The 24510-nt window shown below is 42.5% G+C and overlaps 1 protein-coding gene across 1 annotated transcript; it reads left to right on the top strand.

The window, feature by feature from the left end:
* Positions 1-1299: 1299 nt before the first annotated feature.
* TYSND1 (trypsin like peroxisomal matrix peptidase 1) lies at positions 1300-23619 on the top strand. The gene is made up of 4 exons (XM_040362318.1): positions 1300-2766; positions 4789-4919; positions 8281-8466; positions 23063-23619. Exons 1-4 carry the CDS (start codon positions 1529-1531, stop codon positions 23278-23280), a joined length of 1773 nt encoding a protein of 590 aa, XP_040218252.1. The 5' UTR covers positions 1300-1528; the 3' UTR covers positions 23281-23619.
* Positions 23620-24510: the final 891 nt, after the last annotated feature.

Raw genomic sequence — 24510 nt, 5'->3', positions numbered from 1 at the left:
AGACCTTTGTCCTGGTCTGACCATATCCTGGGGACACCTGATGTAAGGAGGAACGCTGCTGAGGACACCCTGGTGCAAGGAGGAACACTGCTGGGGTCACCTGGTGTAAAAGGGGACTCTGTTGGGGGCACCTGATGTAAGGAGGGACACTGCTGGGGGCACCTGATGTAAGGAGGGACACTGCTGGGGGCACCCGATGTAAGGAGGGACACTGCTGGGGGCACCTGATGTAAGGAGGGACACTGCTGGGGGCACCTGATGTAAGGAGGGACTCTGCTGAGGACACCCTGGTGTAAGGAGGAACACTTCTGGGGTCACCTGGTGTAAGAGGGGACTCTGTTGGGGGCACCTGATGTAAGGAGGGACACTGCTGAGGACACCCTGGTGTAAGGAGGGACTCTGCTGGGGGCACCTGATGTAAGGAGGGACACTGCTATAACAAGACTCTGCCCACAGACAAAAATTGTCCCTATACATTTTTGGACAATGTTGGCAACTATGGAACTATACCAGGGTCGTCAGTGCACCTGTGACTGGGCTCTGGCCTCAGAAGGAAGGACCCTGGCCAGAAGCCCTTCATGGTTTCTTGCACCAGGGCCCTGAAGGTTCTAGTTACGCCTCTTCTGCACACTGCACACCACCTCAGCACAGAGTATACTCTGAAGGCACAGGCACGTAAGCTTTTCTTATTGCAGAAGTAACAGAACATATCTCTACCATCGAGCCTGCCTGACCCATGTTTTCCTTTCTCTTTACTCCCTGCAGTGCTGAGGCAATGTGGCACACAGAACGGGACATAACAAGTCACTTTCTAGCTTTCTTGAATGAAGTTGAACGTGTAAAGTGAGTCTGGCGCCCCCCTCAGGACGATGGGCGTATTGCTGTGAACGCTGCACAGTGCATGCTCTCCGCTTGTGTTGGGGATGACAGCTGCTCGTGTCATCGGAATAAGCCAATGAAATGTGCAGATACAACACGATAGCCTACTGGGTGGAAGGCTCAGCACAGCACAGCAGCGTGTTGAGGGGGCGGTACAGTCACTCATAGCACGGCAGCCAATTGAGTGGGAGACTCCGCTACTCACAGCACGGCAGCCTATTGGGTGGGAAGCTCAGCTACTGATAGCGACGCAGGCTATTGGTTGTAAGGCTCAACTAATGACATCACTTCAGCCCATTGGATGGGAGGCTCAGCCACTCACAGCACGACAGCCGAATGGTTGGGAGGTTCAGCTGCTCACAGGGCAGCAGCCTATTGGGTGGGAGGGTCAGCTGCTCACAGCGCAGCAGCCTATTGGGTGGGAGGCTCAGCTGTTCCTAGCCTTACAGTCTATTGGGTAGAAGACTTATCCACTACAACACGTGCATGGAGTGACAACTTCCTGGTCATGCAGCTGTCAGTGAACTTTGAATGTGTACTCTGTGCTGGAGATGAAGACCGGTGCGGCTCTCCTGGGATTAGAAGGACGGGTCTTATGTAACATGTAGGATAATTAGTGATGTGATCGGCCATTGTCTCACACATTATAATGATGAGGTCTCACCTGCTGCTTGCAGAATGCAGTGGCTGCGTTGTCACCACCTCTCAGCCATCCCTTGGTGGATCAGATCCCAGAGATGTCCCCTCTGATGTGTATAGAGGGACAAGTGACGAGCATGGTCCTCCAGCTAGAAGTGAAGGTGATGGGTGGTGGAGCTGCAGTGGGGTGATCATAGACCGGAGTGCAGGAATTGTCATCTGTCAGGCCGCTGTGTTTTTTCCTTTCTTTAAAGGAAAGGATCTCCCATTGTTTCCCTCTGATGACACAGTGCTTTCATCACATGACTTCCCGCCAGATTTATCCATACAGGTGGAATGCCCATTGGAACCCAAGCTAGACGAAGAACCCAGAACCCGCACTAACCCTCCGGATCAGAGGTCAGGGCTCGGCCTAGTGCCCGTGTCAAAGCGGCAGAGCCAGCGAATGCTGTGCCAGGCTGACCTTCTCATGGTAGTCCCGTGCCCTGAATTCCAAATGGCGTTTTCCAGCTTATTCAGGAGAGAAGACGGCTGGGTGTTTTCCAGTGAAGATGAGAAAGAATATGGAGAATTCCAGAAAGATCTGGCATACCTGCATTGGTTTGCTGTTCTGAAGTTGCAGAGCCCACCTACCCAAGCTAAGAGCAGACTGGATGTCATGAGATCCTCCGGTCTGGTAAAAGGCAGTACGGTGTTTGCATGCGGCTCTCCGTTTGGCTCCTTCTACACCGACATCTTCCTAAACACCGTTAGTAAAGGAGTCCTAAGCAACGTTGCTGGAGATGGAAACGTCGTACTGCTTACTGATGCCCGTTCTCTCCCGGGGTCAGAAGGAGGGGGCGTGTATTTGTTGGAACGTGGGCGCTTGTATTTGATAGGAATTATTGTGGCACCTCTATGCTGGAAGGCAAACGAATGGGTAGGGTTGGCTTTGGCTTGTTCCATTAGCCATATCATTAATAATGTTATTAAGGCACTTGGCAAGGCAGATGTTGCTATAAAACATGAATTGACAGCATTGAAGATGGGGAGATGTATTGTGGACAGACCCAAGAGAGGTGCAAGACCCTCAGAACACCTGATGGCAGTTGCTGTTCTAGTAGATTCGGGCCAATCATGGGGATCGGGAGTTCTGCTAAACTCAAAACTGGTTCTGACGTGCCGACATGTGGTGAGACATTCATCCAAAGTCTCTGTGAAGATCCAGAGTGCTGTCATGACAAGTGGAGAGCGTCATGCTTTTGAAAGGTAGGTAGGGAATATCTAAAGAGTCTTACAGGGTTAATATAGCGCATACAAATGCAATGTTGTATGAAATGTGTATTTTCTTGCACAATCAATATACAAAACATAAAAACCTTATGGCAGGGGTCTCAAACTGGTGGCCCTCCAGCTCTTGCGGAACAACAAGTCCCATCATTCTCTGCCTGTGGCAGTCATGCTTGTAACTGTCAGCCTTGCAATGCCTCATGGGACTTGTTCTGCAACAGCTGGAGGGCTGCCAGTTTGAGACCCCCTGCCTTATGGGGTTGATTTACTAAAGTCAAATGCACTGCACTTTGCAAAGTGCAGTTGCTCCAGATCTCCGTAAATGAGGTAAAGCTTCACTTTGCAAAGAATAGCCAATCACTTGCAAGAAAAATACAAAAACAGCATTTTTGTTTGCACATGATTGGATGATGGAAGTCAGCAGAGTTCTCCCTCATTTACTAAGCTCTGGAGCAATTGCATGCATAGGTGGCACTGGGGAGGGCACATATAGGGGGCACTGGTGAGCAGCACTGATCAGAGGCGCTGGCAGGCATCCCTGATTGGTACAGAGTCCCACCCCTAATGAGCAATGATTGCCATCCCTGGTGGTCCAGGGAGGGCTGCACTGATAATTAATCAGTGCAGACCCCCGTCAGGAGAGCAGTCAATCGGCTCTCCTGTACTCGCATCTTTCAGCGCAAGTAGAGATACAGACGATGCACAGCTTTTCCTGTTTACACTGTGATCAGCTGTGATTGGACACAGCTGATCACGTGGTAAAGAGCGATCGTGGCTTTTCCTGCTGGAGATCATATGCCCAGTCGGGATAACTGAACCACTTCCTGGCCGTCATTTTGCTATAGGCCGGGCGGGAAATGGTTAAACGTACACACTGCTAATAGTATTTGCAAAATTTCCATTTGGTGCACCTCTAGCAGACATGATACAGGAGATGGTCAGAGACTGCAGACACGGTACAGGAGATGGTCAGGGACTGCAGACACGGTACAGGAGATGGTCAGAGACTGCAGACACGGTACAGGAGATGGTCAGAGACTGCAGACACGGTACAGGAGATGGTCAGAGACTGCAGACACGGTACAGGAGATGGTCAGGGACTGCAGACACGGTACAGGAGATGGTCAGGGACTGCAGACACGGTACAGGAGATGGTCAGGGACTGCAGACACGGTACAGGAGATGGTCAGAGACTGCAGACACGGTACAGGAGATGGTCAGAGACTGCAGACACGGTACAGGAGATGGTCAGAGACTGCAGACACGGTACAGGAGATGGTCAGAGACTGCAGACACGGTACAGGAGATGGTCAGAGACTGCAGACACGGTACAGGAGATGGTCAGAGACTGCAGACACGGTACAGGAGATGGTCAGAGACTGCAGACATGATACAGGAGACGGTCAGAGACTGCAGACACGATATAAGAGATCAATGCAGCCTCACCAGTGCCCGGATCAGAGCGTCGATCTCCTATTGTGTCATGGAGCTGGATTTGAACTTCCCGGGCTGGGCAGCCACATTAACAAAACCCGCCTTTCTATGTTATTTCCAGGCATTCGATCAGTGTGCTGTCTATCACAGGAGGCATGGTATTGTTACAGGGGCTGCTGAATAATCCGCTCCGTGACACAGAGGGAGATCGCAGCTCTACGTGAGGAGGGAGGGAGGTACCGCCAGGATGACCGCCCCTTTTTCGTGCCATTATTGGCATATCTTCTCGTTTCGGCAGCTGAAATTTCGGTGCCATTATCGGCATCTCTTCTCGGCAGCTAAAACTTCGGTGCACCTCTAGTTATTTTACAGACAAAAAGTCCCCTAAAACACGTATGTCTTATTCCTAAAGTATAACATTATCTTTTGTTGCAAGCTGCCTCCATAATAGTAGCATTTATGTGTCTTTCCAGTCCATCCTGGAAACATGAAGAATTATGTCCTTTAATCCCAAAACAGACTTTGTCATGCCAAAAATTCAAATTCCTTTTTGAAAACATTTTGTAGGTTTCATCCTGTCAGAGGTGACGTGGTGTTTTCAACTCAGGAATCCTCTCCCTATGACATTGCCATCATACAACTGGAAGAAGAAATATCTGGTATACCTGAACCAGTTCTGGCGTCTGGCTACTGTGCAGGTTTGTTGTTGCTCATATTTATTCCAAAGCATGCTGAGTGTCTGGATTTGTGTGGTTGGCACTGAGCATTACACCTTAGGATAGAAACCTTTTTAGATGCAAAAAGAAACAAATGCTCCTGCGCTCAAAAGCTTGCCGTGAGATAAGTAGGGAAGAAAATCTCAACACCGAATCGGCTGTGCTGCCACTCTCAACAGGTCAGGGGGAACCCAAAAGAAACTCTACAAGAAAACAAAAACAGAGGGCGCACAAGTCTCCCGCATTTCCCTTGCAAAACTAAAAAAAAGGTAAAATAACACACTCACAAACGAGTGATAAAATCAAGCAGAAGATAAAAAGTCCATCATATGTATTATCCAGCAGGATCTGCTGGCCAGTAAACTGGGGTGGGGTGAAAGTCGAAAAGGAGCTGACACGTTTCGAGGTGTAATCCCTCTTCAGCGCTCTGAATTTAAAAGCTTTATTTAAAACTTTTACATATTGGGCAGCACAGTGGTGTAGTGGTTGGCATTTTCACCTAGCATTAAAAAGGGTTGCTGGATTGAATCCCGACCACGACACCATCTGCCTGGAGTTTGCATGTACTCCCTGTGCCTGCGTGGATTTCGTCTGGATTCTCTGGTTTCCTCCCACGCTCTAAAGACATGCTGGTAAGTTAATTGGCTCCTGTCTAAATTGGCCTTAGTATGTGTGTGAATGTGAGTTAAGGACCTTAGGTTGTAAGCTCCTTGAGTGAAGGCACTGATGTGAATGTACAATGTATATGTAAAGCCCTGCGTAAATTGGCGGCGCTATATAAGTACCTGAAAAAGGGCAGCACAGTGGTGCAGTGAGTAGCACTTTCGCCTAGCAGCAAAAGGTTCGCTGGTTCGAATCCCAACCACGACACCATCTGCCTGGAGTTTGCATGTTCTCCCTGTGTCTGCGTGGTTTTCCTCCGGGTACTCCGGTTTCCTCCCACACTCCAAAGACATGCTGGTAGGTAAATTGGATCTTGTCCAAATTGGCCCAGTATATATATGTATATATGTGTGTATGACTGTGTGTCCCTAGCGTGTCATGATCCTACGGGGTAAAAATGACTGCACCAGCCAAGCAGATTCTGGCTGGAAAAAGCGCCCAGAGGCGATTCAGTTCGCATGTGTTGCGCTATACAAGTCATTCATTCATTCATGAAATAAAAAAAAAAAAATATATAATTTCAAACAGTATAATTCTTTCTGGTTTTGTAGTGACAATCTTAGGTCACCTTCACATTGGCGGCGGTTAGAATGCAGTTTTATCTTCCCCCTAGATCAGGGGTCTCAAAGTACCGGCCTGCGGACTGGTTATAAATGGCCCACAGGGCAGGGGGTGCCGCGGAAGGGGGGGTAGATCGAGATGCATGCAGAGTAGCGCAGGAAGCGTCTGTCATAAGTTCACTTCTCTCTCATGTCACGCTGCTGCCCGGCAGCCCCTCCTCTCTTCTCGTCCATTCCCATTTGCTTGTGACATCATCTGGGATGGACGAGAAGAGAGGAGGGACAGCAGCGTGACACGGGAGAGAAGTGAACTTATGACAGGCGCTACTCTGCATGCATCTCGATATACCCCCCCCCCCTTCCGCGTCACCTCCCCACCCTGCCTGAAGAAAACGACAAGTAAACGCTTACCTGTGCCCCATGTACCCTTATTGTGCTCTGATGTGGCCCATGTACCCTGATGTGCTGTGCCCTGTACCCTGATGTTCTGGGCTCTGTACCATGGTGTGCTGTACTCTGAGCTGTGGGGTGTGTAGTGGTCAGTGTGCAGTGTAGTGGTCAGGGTTAATAATGCGTCCGCTGACACCAGTGCTGGTTGTAATAATGCGTCCGCTGACACCAGTGCTGGTTGTAATAATGCGTCCGCTGACACCAGCGCCAAGGGGTTAATAATGCGTCCGCTGACACCAGTGCTGGTTGTAATAATGCGTCCGCTGACACCAGTGCTGGGGGTAATAATGCATCCGCTGACACCAGTGCTGGTTGTAATAATGTGTCCGCTTACACCAGCGCTAGGGGTAATAATGCATCCACTGACACCAGTGCTAGGGTTAATAATGCGTTCGCTGACACCAGTGCTGGGGGTTAATAATGCGTCCGCTGACACCAGTACTGTTGTTTGTGAAGTTTGAAAGTTTGCATGCGGCCCCCCATGGGATATGAAAACTTGTCTTGTGGGTAATTTGAGTTTGAGACCCAAGCCCTAGACTGTCCTCCTAAAGTCTACAATACAGCTGGAGGGAGCTGTTCAAATCCTGTGCCCATGATGCCCTGCGTCGCACCTGCAGCAAATATAATGACGTATGTCGGGTTGAGGCACTGCCTGTCAAACTCGGCCAATCAAGACAATGGGGCCACGATGCAACCACAAACCAAATGCTTGGCTTGTGGTCGCAGCGCATTAGTCCTGTTGTAAATTAATATTAAGTTACCACAGCAACTGCTTGAGCCCTGTGAGTAGAAAATATAGTTATCAGGATTTTCTTTGTTCACTGTTTTTATTGGCGTATAACACTCACCCTGCAAATCAGTTGCAAATAGTGTGTGCATGTTATACGCCGATACTGCAATTTGGGCTGCCTAGGAGAGAACGGGGAGGGGGGCGGGACGAGCGCCGTCAGATTACATACAGCGAGAATCTCCTGTTTACTCAGCGGCCTCTGTAATAGGAAGTGCCGTTTCCTGGGCCGACATTGGACCAATGTTCTGTCTATCATAAAAGCCGGTCCAGGAGGCGGGACTTAGTATTAGAGGCCGCCGAGTAAACAGGAGACTCTTGCTGTATGTAATCTGATGGCGCTCATCCCGCCCCCCCTCCCTGTCCCCCCCGAGTCGGCAGTAATCTGATGTGAGATGGGCATTGATCAGGATGCATTTATGGCAATGGTGAGGCTACAGATGGGTATTGATCAGGATGCATTGATGGGCATTGACTATTATTTTGTTTCAAAGTTCTTTATTTAAAATTTTCCTGAAACTTCCTAAAATGAAGGTGCGTGTTATACGCCAATAAATACGTTACTTTATGCTTCAGCTCTCTGCCTTTATACCTGACAGAGAAAAAAACAGATTTGCCACAACTATGTAAAAAGCTGCATCGCCATATACTTATTGTTTTACAGCAGACCCGATGCAAGATTGGGTTCCAGGAAAGAAAATGGGAGAACTTGGGGTAGCTGCAAAGCAAAGATCTATGGTTCTACTAGGAAGAGTAAATGTATTTTATTTATTAAACGGCTGATATGCTAGAGTGACTTTTTATATACTAGATCTAGTATTTTCCTAATATGAGTACTATGATATGGCAAAAATGTTAACAATTTACCATCTTTTTTTGGCAGGAGAGGATGTCTGCATTGTTGGATTTGGGGCTCTGGGTGAACGCTGTGGCCCATCTGTAACGTCGGGAGTCTTGTCATCTGTCATATCTGTCGGTGATGGCCCTGTCATGTTACAGACATCATGTGCTGTTCATGGAGGTTCCAGCGGAGGACCTTTGTTTGCGGTTCAGTCTGGAGAACTACTAGGTAAAAAGGGGAACAATGTTCTGGTTATTTAGTTCAAATGCACCTTTTTATGTTTATTTGGCATTGAACCTTGCATGAGCCACATACAATGGTCACCTTTCCACTGGCTTCAGTAGCTAATTGCAAAAAAGTCTTGCACATTTTAAAACTGATATTTTAGTTCTTGGTAGGTGCCGGAGTATTAACATCAAGAAAAAAAAAAAGGAAAGTAAAGTTTTAAGGATGGCCCATCAGTATCAAAATTATCCTAAATTCTTAAAAAATATATATATATATTTTATTACAAAAAGTCATATAAAATACACTAAATTGTCAAAAGTTTTGGTACGGCTGCCTTTATACGCACATGAAATTTAATGCCATCCCAGTCTTAGTCCATAGGATTCAATATTGAGTTGGCCCACCATTTACATCTATAACAGCTTCAACTCTTCTGGGAAGGCTGTCCACAAGGTTTAGGAGTGTCTGGGAATGTTTGACCATTCTTCCAGAAGCGCACTTGTGAGGTCAGACACTGATGTGGATGAGAAGACCTGGCTCGCAGTCTTCACGCTAATTCATCCTAAAGGTGTTCTGTCGGGTTGAGGTCAGGACTCTGTGCAGGCCAGGCCAGTCAAGTTCCTCCACCCCAAACTCGCTCATGTCTTTATGGATCTTGTTTTGTGCACTGGTGCGCAGTCATGTTGGAAGAGGCCAACCCCAAACTGTTTCCACAAAGTTGAGAACATGAAATTATCCAACATGTCTTGGTATGTTGACGCCTTAGGAGTTCCCTTCACTGGAACTAAGGGGCCAAGCCCAACCCCTGAAAGATAACCCCACATCATAATCCCCCCTCCTACAAATGACCAGTGCACAAAGCAAGGTCATATAAAAGATGATAAATCAGCAAAAAATTACACAAAAGACCCAAATGTAAGCTGCTGAACACCAGGGTCAAATCTCAAATCCCTCAAACACATATAAAGTAGATGGTGCAGCGCTAAAAAAACAAGTCCATAATATTAACAATAAAACACTCTCCGTGGGATCTTCAGTGTGAATACTAGAACATGCAGATATATTTGTGTAATGTGAAAACACCTCTACCAGTATAGATCAATTGGCCGCTCACCTCACAGCGTGGACCAAACAATGAAAGGGTCAAAACAGCATTCCCTTACGGGTATATTAGGTGATATCCAAATCCTTTTGGCATATGTAGCGGTGTCACAAACGATAAGATTCTCTCAGTAGGCATATATCATGAAATGACGATACCATAGTGCTCTCCGAAATGACAGAACATTTAATAAATAAGAACAGTAGTAACCTTACAAACAGAGCACTCAGCCAGTGCTAGCTTGATCAGCATGTAAAAAGCAGATGAACGATGGTCGCGTTGCGTCCCTGTGGTTGGGGACTTCTTCAGCGGATATGGAAGCAACGTGACGCCCGCTATTAAATAGAGTGGACGGAGGATCACCATGGCAACCCGACGCGAGATCATGTGATGCCGCGCGGGACATGGATAATCACTCACAGGAATCCTGGAAGTGTCCCCCGACCTCACATTCATAAAAAACAAACACCTACTCACAGCCCAAAAGGGATGCAGAGGAATCAAATGAATAATAAAATGAAATTAATTAAATGTGTGTATAGAAACCAATAGGGATACAGGTTCAATCACTAAAAAAACTCCAAAAAATTACAATACATATATTTCGGAGAGCACTATGATATTGTCATTTGTCATTTCATGATATATGCCTACTGAGAGAATCTTATCGTTTGTGACACCGCTACATATGCCAAAAGGATTGGACTCATCATATCATCTAATATACCCGTAAGTCAGGGGTTGACAAATTTGCTTGGAATCTAGGAGGCAGGTAAAAAAGTTAGGAGCCAGAAAACGCGCCCCGTCCCGACAAGCTTTGCGCGCAGAAGCGAACACATACGCGAGCAGCGCCCGCATATGTAAACGGTGTTCAAACCACACATGTGAGGTATCGCCGCGATTGGTAGAGCGAGAGCAATAATTCTAGCCCTAGACCTCCTCTGTAACTCAAAACATGCAACCTGTAGATTTTTTTAAACGTCACCTATGAAGATTTTAAAGGATAAAAGTTTGTCGGCATTCCACGAGCGGACGCAATTTTGAAGCGTGACATGTTGGGTATGAATTTACTCGGCGTAACATTATCTTTCATAGTATAAAAAAAAATGTGGATAACTTTACTGTTGTCTTATTTTTTAATTAAAAAAAGTGTAATTTTGTCCCAAAAAAGTGCGCTTGTAAGACCGCTGCGCAAATACGGCGTGACAGAAAGTATTGCAACGATCGCCATTTTATTCTCTAGGGTGTTAGAACCCCCAAACATTATATATATTTTTTATCCTAATTAGAGGGAAGAAGATGGCAGTGAAAATAGTGAAAAATTACATTAGAATTGCTGTTTAACTTGTAATGCTTAACTTGTAATACCAACGGCCACCACCAGATGGCGCCAGCTTACACATCTGGTGGTAATAACTTTTAATACCAACGGCTGACCACCAGATGGCGCCAGCTCACAAAAAAAATTATAATTTTTTTTTTTTTTGCCCCCCTTCCAAGCCAAGTCGCCAGGACCCTATTTCTAGTCGCCATGGCGACCTGGCGCCCGGGATTTGTCGAGCCCTGCCGTAAGGGAATGCTGTTTTGACCCTTTCATTGTTTGGTCCACGCTGTGAGGTGAGCAGCCAATTGATCTATACTGGTAGAGGTGTTTTCACATTACACGAAGACCTCTGCATGTTCTAGTATTTACACTAAAGAGCCCACGGAGGGTGTTTTATTGTTTATATTATGGACTTGTTCTTTTAGCGCTGCACCATCTACTTTATACACAAAGCAAGGTCCATAAAGATGTGGATGAACGAGTTTGGGAGAAGGAACTTGACTGGCCTGCACATAGTCAAACAGATTTATACTTACAGTATCTCACAAAATTGGATACACCCCTCAAATTTTTGTGAATATTTAGTGGGAATGCTTAATAAGCATTCCCAGTATTGATATTCGTTTTTTATTATTCTTCTTAATTAGTGGGAATGCTTTAATAAGCATTCCCAGTATTGATATTCGTTTTTTATTATTCTTCTTCTTAATTTTAATTTTAATTTTATTCCGTACGTTTTTTGGCTCTGCGTAACTTCTGCATACTTTCAGCTATTGAGACCATTTAACTTTTAAAATGTTCGTCTCATTCAGCTAACGATGGGACTTCTTCAAGTTTTTTTGTACTATTTATACTTTTTAAAATATTAAGCTTTTAGACACTTTTTTTTAACATTGAAGTCAATGAGAACATCCTTTTTCCTGCTTCAAAACACACGTTCTGCCAAAAGTTTCAGCTCCTTCATACTTTCACTTACAGACACCAAACAAACTTTAAAGCGGTCACAAAATATTCAGCTATCCAAACATGACTTTTTAGATTGATATCTTATACGGTTTTTGTGAAAACGCAATTTACGTTTAGTGATTTTTTTATCGGTTATAATGTAATCCTATGGAGCAGGTTTAGAGTGTGTCATGTGACCTTTAGAGTGGAGATCTTTGAAAACAAAAATTATCTTTAAAAAAAGGGCGAACAAATTGCTCTCACGCCCACAAGATCTACTTGTCATACACAATTTATATATCAAAACGTAGGTATGCTTGTCTGGTTTCAGGCAATGTGATCAGTTTTGCGATAGGCATTTGACTTTTAGTTCCAGGAGCTTCTAAAGGACAAGTGCCTCAAACGCCCTCCCATTGACCGTCATGTTAAAAAGTCTAAAAAAAATTCCTGCAAACACACAAAGACGCTCTTTTCTAAATCGCTGGCATGGCCACAATTTTAAGTTTATCAACATAAATTTCATATCGATGCGTTCACAAGGGCCGTGTCTTTCAAACGGTGAAGTCGCTGTATCGATCGCATGTACGGTTGTGGATTTATTACGTTTTGTTTGGAGGCGTAATTAATGTATTGGTCTGTGAATTAAAAGGCGTTTGTAATGGAATTTCTTTCCATAAATAGCTTTCTACCTCAGTGCAATATTCCTCCTCACTGACCTGGGGGAGGGGAAACCTCTTGAGGGGGGAGGGGCGACCAGGAAGTCAGCATACTCTCTACTTTGCAGATAGAGAAAGGAGCTGTGTGTCCTAAAGATAGTGTAGTGGTTATGGTGAATGGCTTTGGTGCGGGCTCAGCAATTCAGCATTCCCACTCGCATTTTCCTCAGGGAATGCATTTTCTAGTTCTTTTTATTCTTATCCTTTATTAGTGGGAATGCTTTAATAAGCATTCCCAGTATTGATATTTAGTGGGAATGCTTTAATAAGCATTCCCAGTATTGATATTCGTTTTTTATTATTAGTGGGAATGCTTTAATAAGCATTCCCAGTATTGATATTCGTTTTTTATTATTCTTAATTTTAATTTTATTCCGTACGTTTTTTGGCTCTGCGTAACTTCTGCATACTTTCAGCTATTGAGACCATTCAACTTTTAAAATGTTCGTCTCATTCAGCTAACGATGGGACTTCTTCAAGTTTTTTTGTACTATTTATACTTTTTAAAATATTAAGCTTTTAGACACTTTTTTTTAACATTGAAGTCAATGAGAACATCCTTTTTCCTGCTTCAAAACACACGTTCTGCCAAAAGTTTCAGCTCCTTCATACTTTCACTTACAGACACCAAACAAACTTTAAAGCGGTCACAAAATATTCAGCTATCCAAACATGACTTTTCAGATTGATATCTTTTACGGTTTTTGTGAAAACGCAATTTACGTTTAGCGATTTTTTCAGAAAATGGAATCGGTTATAATGTAACCCTATGGAAGGGATTTAGAGTGTGTCATGTGACCTTTAGAGTGGAGATCTTTGAAAACAAAAATTATCTTTAAAAAAAGGGCGAACAAATTGCTCTCACGCCCACAAGATCTACTTGTCATACACAATTTATATATCAAAACGTAGGTATGCTTGTCTGGTTTCAGGCAATGTGATCAGTTTTGTGATACGTATTTTAGTTTTAGTTCCAGGAGCTTCTAAAGGACAAGAGTGACAAAACCACTCTCATTGACCGTCCATGTTAAAAAAATTTAAAATTTTCCTGCAAAACACACAAAGACGCTCTTTTCTAAATCGCTGGCATGGCCACAATTTTAAGTTTATCAACATAAATTTCATATCGATGCGTTCACAAGGGCCGTGTCTTTCAAACGGTGAAGTCGCTGTATCGATCGCATGTACGGTTGTGGATTTATTACGTTTTGTTTGGAGGCATAATTAATGTATTGGTCTGTGAATTAAAAGGCGTTTGTAATGGAATTTCTTTCCATAAATAGCTTTCTACCTCAGTGCAATATTCCTCCTCACTGACCTGGGGGGAGGGGAAACCTCTTGAGGGGGGAGGGGCGACCAGGAAGTCAGGATACTCTCTACTTTGCAGATAGAGAAAGGAGCTGTGTGTCCTAAAGATAGTGTAGTGGTTATGGTGAATGGCTTTGGTGCGGGCTCAGCAATTCAGCATTCCCACTCGCATTTTCCTCAGGGAATGCATTTTCTAGTCGTTTTTTATTAGTGGGAATGCTTTAATAAGCATTCCCAGTATTGATATTCGTTTTTTATTATTAGTGGGAATGCTTTAATAAGCATTCCCAGTATTGATATTCGTTTTTTATTATTCTTCTTCTTAATTTTATTCCGTACGTTTTTTGGCTCTGCGTAACTTCTGCATACTTTCAGCTATTGAGACCATTTAACTTTTAAAATGTTCGTCTCATTCAGCTAACGATGGGACTTCTTCAAGTTTTTTTGTACTATTTATACTTTTTAAAATATTAAGCTTTTAGACACTTTTTTTTAACATTGAAGTCAATGAGAACATCCTTTTTCCTGCTTCAAAACACACGTTCTGCCAAAAGTTTCAGCTCCTTCATACTTTCACTTACAGACACCAAACAAACTTTAAAGCGGTCACAAAATATTCAGCTATCCAAACATGACTTTTCAGATTGATATCTTTTACGGTTTTTGTGAAAACGCAATTTACGTTTAGCGATTTTTTCAGAAAATGGAATCGGTTATAATGTAACCCTATGGAAGGGATTTAGAGTGTGTCATGTGACCTTTAGAGTGGAGATCTTTGAAAACAAAAATTATCTTTAAAAAAAGGGCGAACAAATTGCTCTCACGCCCACAAGATCTACTTGTCATACACAATTTATATATCAAAACGTAGGTATGCTTGTCTGGTTTCAGGCAATGTGATCAGTTTTGTGATACGTATTTTAGTTTTAGTTCCAGGAGCTTCTAAAGGACAAGAGTGACAAAACCACTCTCATTGACCGTCCATGTTAAAAAAAATTAAAATTTTCCTGCAAAACACACAAAGACGCTCTTTTCTAAATCGCTGGCATGGCCACAATTTTAAGTTTATCAACATAAATTTCATATCGATGCGTTCACAAGGGCCGTGTCTTTCAAACGGTGAAGTCGCTGTATCGATCGCATGTACGGTTGTGGATTTATTACGTTTTGTTTGGAGGCATAATTAATGTATTGGTCTGTGAATTAAAAGGCGTTTGTAATGGAATTTCTTTCCATAAATAGCTTTCTACCTCAGTGCAATATTCCTCCTCACTGACCTGGGGGGAGGGGAAACCTCCTGAGGGGGGAGGGGCGACCAGGAAGTCAGGATACTCTCTACTTTGCAGATAGAGAAAGGAGCTGTGTGTCCTAAAGATAGTGTAGTGGTTATGGTGAATGGCTTTGGTGCGGGCTCAGCAATTCAGCATTCCCACTCGCATTTTCCTCAGGGAATGCATTTTCTAGTTCCGTACGTTTTTTGGCTCTGCGTAACTTCTGCATACTTTGAGCTATTGAGACCATTCAACTATTAAAATGTTCGTCTCGTTCAGCTAACGATGGGACTTCAAGTTTTTTTGTACTATTTATACTTTTTAAAATATTAAGCTTTTAGACACTTTTTTTTAACATTGAAGTCAATGAGAACATGCTTTTTACCGCTTCAAAACACACGTTCTGCCAAAAGTTTCAGCTCCTTCATACTTTCACTTACAGACACCAAACAAACTTTAAAGCGGTCACAAAATATTCAGCTATCCAAACATGACTTTTTAGATTGATATCTTTTACGGTTTTTGTGAAAACGCAATTTACGTTTAGTGATATTTTATCGGTTATAATGTAATCCTATGGAGCAGGTTTAGAGTGTGTCATGTGACCTCTAGAGTGCAGATCATCCACAAAAAATATTATCTTTAAAAAAAGGGCGAACAAATTGCTCTCACACCCACAAGATCTACTTGTCATACACAATTTATATATCAAAACGTAGGTATGCTTGTCTGGTTTCAGGCAATGTGATCAGTTTTGTGATACGTATTTTAGTTTTAGTTCCAGGAGCTTCTAAAGGACAAGAGTCATGTTAAAAAGTCTAAAAAATGTTTCTGCAAAACACACAAAGACGCTCTTTTCTAAATCGCTGACATGGCCACATTTTTAAGTTTATCAACATAAATTTCATATCGATGCGTTCACAAGGGCCGTGTCTTTCAAATGGTGAAGTCGCTGTATCGATCGCATGTACGGTTGTGGATTTATTACGTTTTGTTTGAAGGCTTCGATAACTGATTTTGTGTGTGGATGAAAGCGTTTCTAATGGTATTTTGATTCCCTAAATAGCTTTCTTTACCTCAGTGCAGTCCTCCTCCCCCACCTCATGTGGAGAAAGCCTCTTCAGGGGGGAGGGGCGACCAGGCAAGTCAGGACACTCTCTATATTGCAGATAGAGAAAGGAGCTGTGTGATATTAGGCTTTATAAGTACTGAAGGAACACTGCTTGTATGTCCTAAAGATAGTGTAGTGGTTATGGTGAATGGCTTTTGTGCGGGCTCAGCAATTCAGCTATTCAGCATTCCCACTCGCATTTTCCTCAGGAAATGCATTGTCTAGTTCTTCTTCTTAATTTTAATTTTATTATTCCGTACGTTTTTTGGCTCTGCGTAACTTCTGCATACTTTCAGCTATTGAGACCATTCAACTATTAAAATGTTCGTCTCGTTCAGCTAACGATGGGACTTCTTCAAGTTTTTTTGTACTATTTATACTTTTTAAAATATTAAGCTTTTAGACACTTTTTTTTAACATTGAAGTCAATGAGAACATGCTTTTTACCGCTTCAAAACACACGTTCTGCCAAAAGTTTCAGCTACTTCATACTTTCACTTACAGACACCAAACAAACTTTAAAGCGGTCACAAAAATTCAGCTATCCAAACATGACTTTTTAGATTGATATCTTTTACGGTTTTTGTGAAAACGCAATTTACGTTTAGTGATTTTTTTATCGGTTATAATGTAATCCTATGGAGCAGGTTTAGAGTGTGTCATGTGACCTTTAGAGTGGAGATCATCCACAAAAAATATTATCTTTAAAAAAAGGGGGAACAAATTGCTCTCACGCCCACAAGATCTACTTGTCATACACAATTTATATATCAAAACGTAGGTATGCTTGTCTGGTTTCAGGCAATGTGATCAGTTTTGTGATACGTATTTTAGTTTTAGTTCCAGGAGCTTCTAAAGGACAAGAGCGACAAAACCACTCTCATTGACCGTCATGTTAAAAATTTTAAAAATGTTCCTGCAAAACACACAAAGACGCTCTTTTCTAAATCGCTGGCATGGCCACAATTTTAAGTTTATCAACATAAATTTCATATCGATGCGTTCACAAGGGCCGTGTCTTTCAAACGGTGAAGTCGCTGTATCGATCGCATGTACGGTTGTGAATTTATTATGTTTTGTTTGAAGGCGTAATTCATGTATTGGTCTGTGAATTAAAAAGCGTTTGTAATGGCATTTCTTTCCATAAATTGCTTTCCTTACCTCAGTGCAATATTCCTCCTCACTGACCTGGGGGGAGGGGAAACCTCTTGAGGGGGAGGGGCGACCAGGAAGTCAGCATACTCTCTACTTTGCAGATAGAGAAAGGAGCTGTGTGTCCTAAAGATAGTGTAGTGGTTATGGTGAATGGCTTTGGTGCGGGCTCAGCTATTCAGCATTCCCACTCGCATTTTCCTCAGGAAATGCATTTTCTAGTTATTCTTCTTAATTAGTGGGAATGCTTTAATAAGCATTCCCAGTATTGATATTCGTTTTTTATTATTAGTGGGAATGCTTTAATAAGCATTCCCAGTATTGATATTCGTTTTTTATTATTCTTCTTCTTAATTTTAATTTTAATTTTAATTTTATTCCGTACGTTTTTTGGCTCTACGTAACTTCTGCATACTTTCAGCTATTGAGACCATTTAACTTTTAAAATGTTCGTCTCATTCAGCTAACGATGGGACTTCTTCAAGTTTTTTTGTACTATTTATACTTTTTAAAATATTAAGCTTTTAGACACTTTTTTTTAACATTGAAGTCAATGAGAACATCCTTTTTCCTGCTTCAAAACACACGTTCTGCCAAAAGTTTCAGCTCCTTCATACTTTCACTTACAGACACCAAACAAACTTTAAAGCGGTCACAAAATATTCAGCTATCCAAACATGACTTTTCAGATTGATATCTTATACGGTTTTTGTGAAAACGCAATTTACGTTTAGTGATTTTTTTATCGGTTATAATGTAATCCTATGGAGCAGGTTTAGAGTGTGTCATGTGACCTTTAGAGTGGAGATCTTTGAAAACAAAAATTATCTTTAAAAAAAGGGCGAACAAATTGCTCTCACGCCCACAAGATCTACTTGTCATACACAATTTATATATCAAAACGTAGGTATGCTTGTCTGGTTTCGGGCAATGTGATCAGTTTTGCGATAGGCATTTGACTTTTAGTTCCAGGAGCTTCTAAAGGACAAGTGCCTCAAACGCCCTCCCATTGACCGTCATGTTAAAAAGTCTAAAAAAAATTCCTGCAAAACACACAAAGACGCTCTTTTCTAAATCGCTGGCATGGCCACATTTTTAAGTTTATCAACATAAATTTCATATCGATGCGTTCACAAAAGCCTTGTGTTTCAAATGGTGTAGTCGCTGTATCGATCGCATGTACGGTTGTGGATTTATTACGTTTTGTTTGAAGGCTACGATAACTGATTTTGCGTGTGGATGAAAGCGTTTCTAATGGTATTTTGATTCCCTAAATAGCTTTCCTTACCTCAGTGCAGTCCTCCTCCCCCACCTCATGTGGAGAAAGCCTCTTGAGGGGGGAGGGGCGACCAGGCAAGTCAGGACACTCTCTATATTGCAGATAGAGAAAGGAGCTGTGTGATATTAGGCTTTATAAGTACTGAAGGAACACTGCTTGTATGTCCTAAATATACTGTAGTGGTTATGGTGAATGGCTTTGGTGCGGGCTCAGCAATTCAGCATTCCCACTCGCATTTTCCTCAGGAAATGCATTGTCTAGTTCTTCTTCTTAATTTTAATTTTAATTTTATTATTCCGTACGTTTTTTGGCTCTGCGTAACTTCTGCATACTTTCAGCTATTGAGACCATTCAACTTTTAAAATGTTCATCTCGTTCAGCTAACGATGGGACTTCTTCAAGTTTTTTTGTACTATTTATACTTTTTAAAATATTAAGCTTTTAGACACTTTTTTTTAACATTGAAGTCAATGAGAACATCCTTTTTCCTGCTTCAAAACACACGTTCTGCCAAAAGTTTCAGCTCCTTCATACTTTCACTTACAGACACCAAACAAACTTTAAAGCGGTCACAAAATATTCAGCTATCCAAACATGACTTTTCAGATTGATATCTTTTACGGTTTTTGTGAAAACGCAATTTACGTTTAGCGATTTTTTTCAGAAAATGGAATCGGTTATAATGTAACCCTATGGAAGGGATTTAGAGTGTGTCATGTGACCTTTACAGTGGAGATCTTTGAAAACAAAAATTATCTTTAAAAAAAGGGCGAACAAATTGCTCTCACGCCCACAAGATCTACTTGTCATACACAATTTATATATCAAAACGTAGGTATGCTTGTCTGGTTTCAGGCAATGTGATCAGTTTTGTGATACGTATTTTAGTTTTAGTTCCAGGAGCTTCTAAAGGACAAGAGCGACAAAACCACTCTCATTGACCGTCATGTTAAAAATTTTAAAAATGTTCCTGCAAAACACACAAAGACGCTCTTTTCTAAATCGCTGGCATGGCCACAATTTTAAGTTTATCAACATAAATTTCATATCGATGCGTTCACAAGGGCCGTGTCTTTCAAACGGTGAAGTCGCTGTATCGATCGCATGTACGGTTGTGAATTTATTACGTTTTGTTTGAAGGCGTAATTCATGTATTGGTCTGTGAATTAAAAAGCGTTTGTAATGGCATTTCTTTCCATAAATAGCTTTCCTTACCTCAGTGCAATATTCCTCCTCACTGACCTGGGGGGAGGGGAAACCTCTTGAGGGGGGAGGGGCGACCAGGAAGTCAGCATACTCTCAACTTTGCAGATAGAGAAAGGAGCTGTGTGTCCTAAAGATAGTGTAGTGGTTATGGTGAATGGCTTTGGTGCGGGCTCAGCTATTCAGCATTCCCACTCGCATTTTCCTCAGGAAATGCATTTTCTAGTTTATTCTATCTTTTCATGTCACAAAAAAAAGAAATTACACTTTGCTACAATTTAAAGTAGTGAGTGTACAGCTTGTATAACAGTGTACATTTGCAGTCCCCTCAAAATAACTCAACATACAGCTATTAATGTCTTAACCGCTGGCAACAAAAGTGAGTACACCCCTAAGTGAAAATGCCCAAAGTGTCAATATTTTGTGTCGCCACCATTATTTTCCAGCGCTGCCTTAACCCTTTTGGGCATGGAGTTCACCAGAGCTTCACAGGTTGCCACTGGAGTCCTCTTCCACTCCTCCATGATGACATCACAGAGCTGATGGATGTTGAAGACCTTGCACTCCTCCACCCTCTGTTGTGTATGCCCCACAGATGCTCAATGGGGCTTGGGTCTGAAGTAAGGATGAGCTCCGGTGTGTTTGCACAGTCCATGTGCAGAGCCAGCCAGGAAGTCGGCACCACACTGCGCTAATCACAGGCAGGGAGACATTTCCCGATCTCTGCATCCGAGCATCGGGAAATGTTTCCCTGCCTTTGATTACCGCAGCCCGGTGCCGACTTCCTGGCAGGCTCTGCACATGGACTGTGCGAAGACGCTGGAGCTCATCCTTAGTCTGGAGACATGCTTGGCCAGTCCATCACCTTTACCCTCGGCTTCTTTAGCAAGGCAGTGGTTGTGTTTGGGGACCTTATCATGTTGGAATACTGCCCTGCGGTCCAGTCTTCGAAGGGAGGGGATCATGCTCTGCTTCAGTATGTCACAGTACATGGTAGCATTCATAGTTCCCTCAATGAATTGTAGCTCCCCAGTGCCGCGTACACACGATCATTTTTCGGGTTCTGAAAAAGTGACAAAAAAAAAATTCGAACATGCTCTATTTTTTAACAACGTTTTAAACAATGTCGTTTTTCGGATTGTAAAAAATGATCGTGTGTGGGCTTTAACGACGTGAAAAACCTGTGCATGCTCAGAAGCAAGTTATGAGACTGGAGCGCTCGTTCTGGTAAAAATGTTTTTCAGCCTCTAGAAATTATTTTTTTTTTTTTTCAACTTCATCATTAAAACGACGTTGTCTACATACGATAGTAAAAAAAAAATGCTCTAGCAAAGCGCGGGGACGTACAACACGTATGACGGCACTATAAAGGGGAAGTTCCATGCGGATGACGCCACCCTTGGGGCTGCTTTTGCTGATTTCGTGTTTGTAAAAGACGATTCGCGCTTTTCTGTCTGTTACAGCGTGATGAATGTGCTTACTTCATTACGAACGGTAGTTTTACCAGAACGAGCGCTCCCGTCTCATAACTTGCTTCTGAGCATGCACAGGTTTTTCACGTCGTTAAAGCCCACACACGATCATTTTTTACAATCCGAAAAACGCCATTGTTTAAAACGTTGTTAAAAAATAGAGCATGTTCGAATTTTTTTTTTTTTTTTTTTGTCACTTTTTCAGAACCCGAAAAATGCTCTGAAGCCCACACACGATCCATTTTAAATTACATTTCTAAACGTTTTTTTACAACCCGAAAAATTATTGTGTGTACGCGGCATTAGCCATGTTGAGCTTTCAGTGACCAGTATGAGAGAGTGAGAGCGATAACACCAAATTTAACACACCTGCTCCCCATTCACACCTGAGACTTTGTAACACTAGTGAGTCACATGACACCGGGGAGGGAAAATGGCTAATTGGGCCCAATTTGGACATTTTCACTTAGGGGTGTACTCTCTTTTGTTGCCAGTGGTTTAGACATTAATGGCTGTGTGTTGAGTTATTTTGAGGAGACGGCAAATTTACACTGTTATACAAGCTGTACACTCACTACTTTGCTACAATGTAAAGTGTAATTTCTTCAGTGTTGTCACATGAAAAGATATAATATATTTACAAAAATTTGAGGTGTATACTCCTTCATGAGATACTGTACCTGCTCTGTGCAAAGGAATAATTTACTTGGGTCCCCTGTCGGATTAGGCGACCCGGCAGAATTGGTAAGGGAAGTGACGTTTCGTCGCCGCCATCTTGCTACACCCTGCACTCCACCACAGTAAAGATACACTGAGAAGGGGACAAGTGGACATCTTGTTACACCTGTCGGAGTTTTGCATTTTACACTTTTTTTAACAGTAAACTGAATTGATATAGTGAAATACAGTACTTACAACTCTGTGTATATGTTTACATGTTGAATTTTAAAAGCAGCAAACTTCTGCCTGAATAGCAAGCCTGTGATTAGCAGGCTTGCCGCTGCTTTTAAGATTCAACATGTAAACAGTCAGACTGAGTTTTTAAGTGCTGTATTTCACTATATCAACTCGGTCTACTGTTAAAAAAAAAAAAAAGTATAAAATGCAAAACTCCGATGGGTTTAACAAGATGTCCGCTTGTCCCCTTCTCAGTGTTTCTTTACTATGGTAGAGTGTGAGGTGTAGCAAGAAAGCGGCGACAAAACATTACTTCCGTTACACATTCTGACGGGCCACCATATCTGACAGAACACCGGCATTCATGGATCCTTCTCTCCTGCGAGTCCCCCCATAGGAATCCACTTTCTATGGGGACACTCATGTTGGCTTGCTCCCAAGCCTTGCTGTCTGTGTCTTTACACAGACAGCTGGAGTCGGCCCTGCCCTCCACTCTATCGTCACAGGGTTTGATTGGCAGCAGAAGGAGCTAAAGGTTGCTGCTGCCTCAGCAAAGCCTGTGAGACAAGAGATGAGTTGCACAGTGCAGGGTTGAATGAGGGCTCAGGTAAGTAAAAGGAGGGGGTGATACTGATGCCTAAACATTTTTTACCTTGATGCAATGAATGCATTAATGTTAAAAAATAATGTTTTAGGTTTTATAACCACTTGAAGCCGTGTTCTTTATTTACTCCTCTTAGCCTGGGGTCAATTTATATATTTTGTGTCAGCATTTTTTTTATTTTTTATTATTGTTTTTTTTTTTCTTTATTTCAGGAATTGTTGCTAGTAACACAAGGGATAACAATACAGGGGCAACATATCCCCATTTAAACTTCAGTATCCCTGTTACCATTCTTCAAGCAGCACTGGACAGATATGTGCAATTTGGGGATTTGCGGAGCTTCGGAGAGCTTAATAAGGCTGGGCTTGCAGTGCGAGATGTGTGGCGACTTCAGAGGTCTCCTGAAAATGTTTTCAAGAGCAAGTTATGAGTCTCTTGTAAGTACATTTGGACTGCATACATGTAATTAGTACCTTACTTTCACACGATCCGTGCCGCAAAGGGGTTGTACAGAAAAAGGACATTGTATTCTGGACAGTGGCACATGGTGCCGATCAAGGAAAATTTTCAAACATGTTCCTTCAACAGAAGTGGACTTTTACTGAGCAGGGATGGCCACACACTGATCAAAATTCAGCTGCCAATCCTTGCACAAAAGTGATTTGGCCTGCTTTAGGTAAGCCCATGTGAGAAGGTCTGATTATAAGATAAGAGCTTTACATGTAAACCAAGATCATGGCAAAAAAATAAATACGTATTTGAACAATCATTAAATGTCACGAGATTCTTTAAAGTTGTGCAAACTCCCCCCCACCCTACTACATTGGACTACTCATGGTTGTGATTTAAAAAAAGAGGGAAAATACTTAATACTTGTGATGTGACTGATTTACATAGTTACATAGTTAGTCAGGTTGAAAAAAGACACAAGTGCATCCAGTTCAACCACAAAAAATAAAAAAACAAAATAAAAAACACAGTACAATCCTATACACCCAACTCCATACCCACAGTTGATCCAGAGGAAGGCAAAAAAACCCAGCAGAGCATTATCCAATTTGCTACAGCAGGGGAAAAAATTCCTTCCTGATCCCCTGAGAGGCAATCGGATTTACCCTGGATCAACTTTACCTACAAATCTTAGTACTCAGTTATATTCTGTACATTTAGGAAAGAATCCAGGCCTTTCTTAAAGCAATCTACTGAGCTGGCCAGAACCACCTCTGGAGGGAGTCTGTTCCACATTTTCACAGCTCTTACTGTGAAAAAACCTTTCCGTATTTGGAGGTGAAATCTCTTTTCCTCTAGACGTAAAGAGTGCTCCCTTGTCCTCAGTGTTGACCGTAAAGTGAATAACTCAACACCAAGTTCACTGTATGGACCTCTTATATATTTGTACATGTTGATCATATCCCCCCTAATTCTCCTTCTCAAGAGTGAATAGATTTAGTTCTTCTAATCTTTCCTCATAGCTGAGCTCCTTCATGCCTCCATGATTTGATTTATTCATGCGATAAAACAGCTGTTTGTTGCAATTCGAACAGGGGAATTCAAGCAGGGGAATCCAAGCAATTGTAGTAACACTATTGCACGATCTAAAATAACTTTTGTGACTCTCGCCTTAGTCTCCATTTAGACCTGTGCATTGTATGTGCATTTT

This window comes from Rana temporaria, chromosome 8, assembly GCF_905171775.1.
Source record: "Rana temporaria chromosome 8, aRanTem1.1, whole genome shotgun sequence".
Classification (NCBI taxonomy): Eukaryota; Metazoa; Chordata; class Amphibia; order Anura; family Ranidae; genus Rana; species Rana temporaria.
The sequence above is the reverse complement of the archived record's forward strand: the minus strand, read 5'-3'. Positions and strand labels throughout refer to the sequence as shown.

What these genes read in the sequence shown, in the direction of transcription:
- TYSND1 (XM_040362318.1), top strand. Translation starts at nt 1,529, where the DNA reads ATGATGAGGTCTCACCTGCTGCTTGCAGAATGCAGTGGCTGCGTTGTC. An exon ending in GAGCGTCATGCTTTTGAAAG is followed by an intron (nt 2,767 to 4,788) that starts GTAGGTAGGGAA and finishes AACATTTTGTAG; the next exon opens with GTTTCATCCTGTCAGAGGTG. An exon ending in GGCGTCTGGCTACTGTGCAG is followed by an intron (nt 4,920 to 8,280) that starts GTTTGTTGTTGC and finishes TTTTTTTGGCAG; the next exon opens with GAGAGGATGTCTGCATTGTT.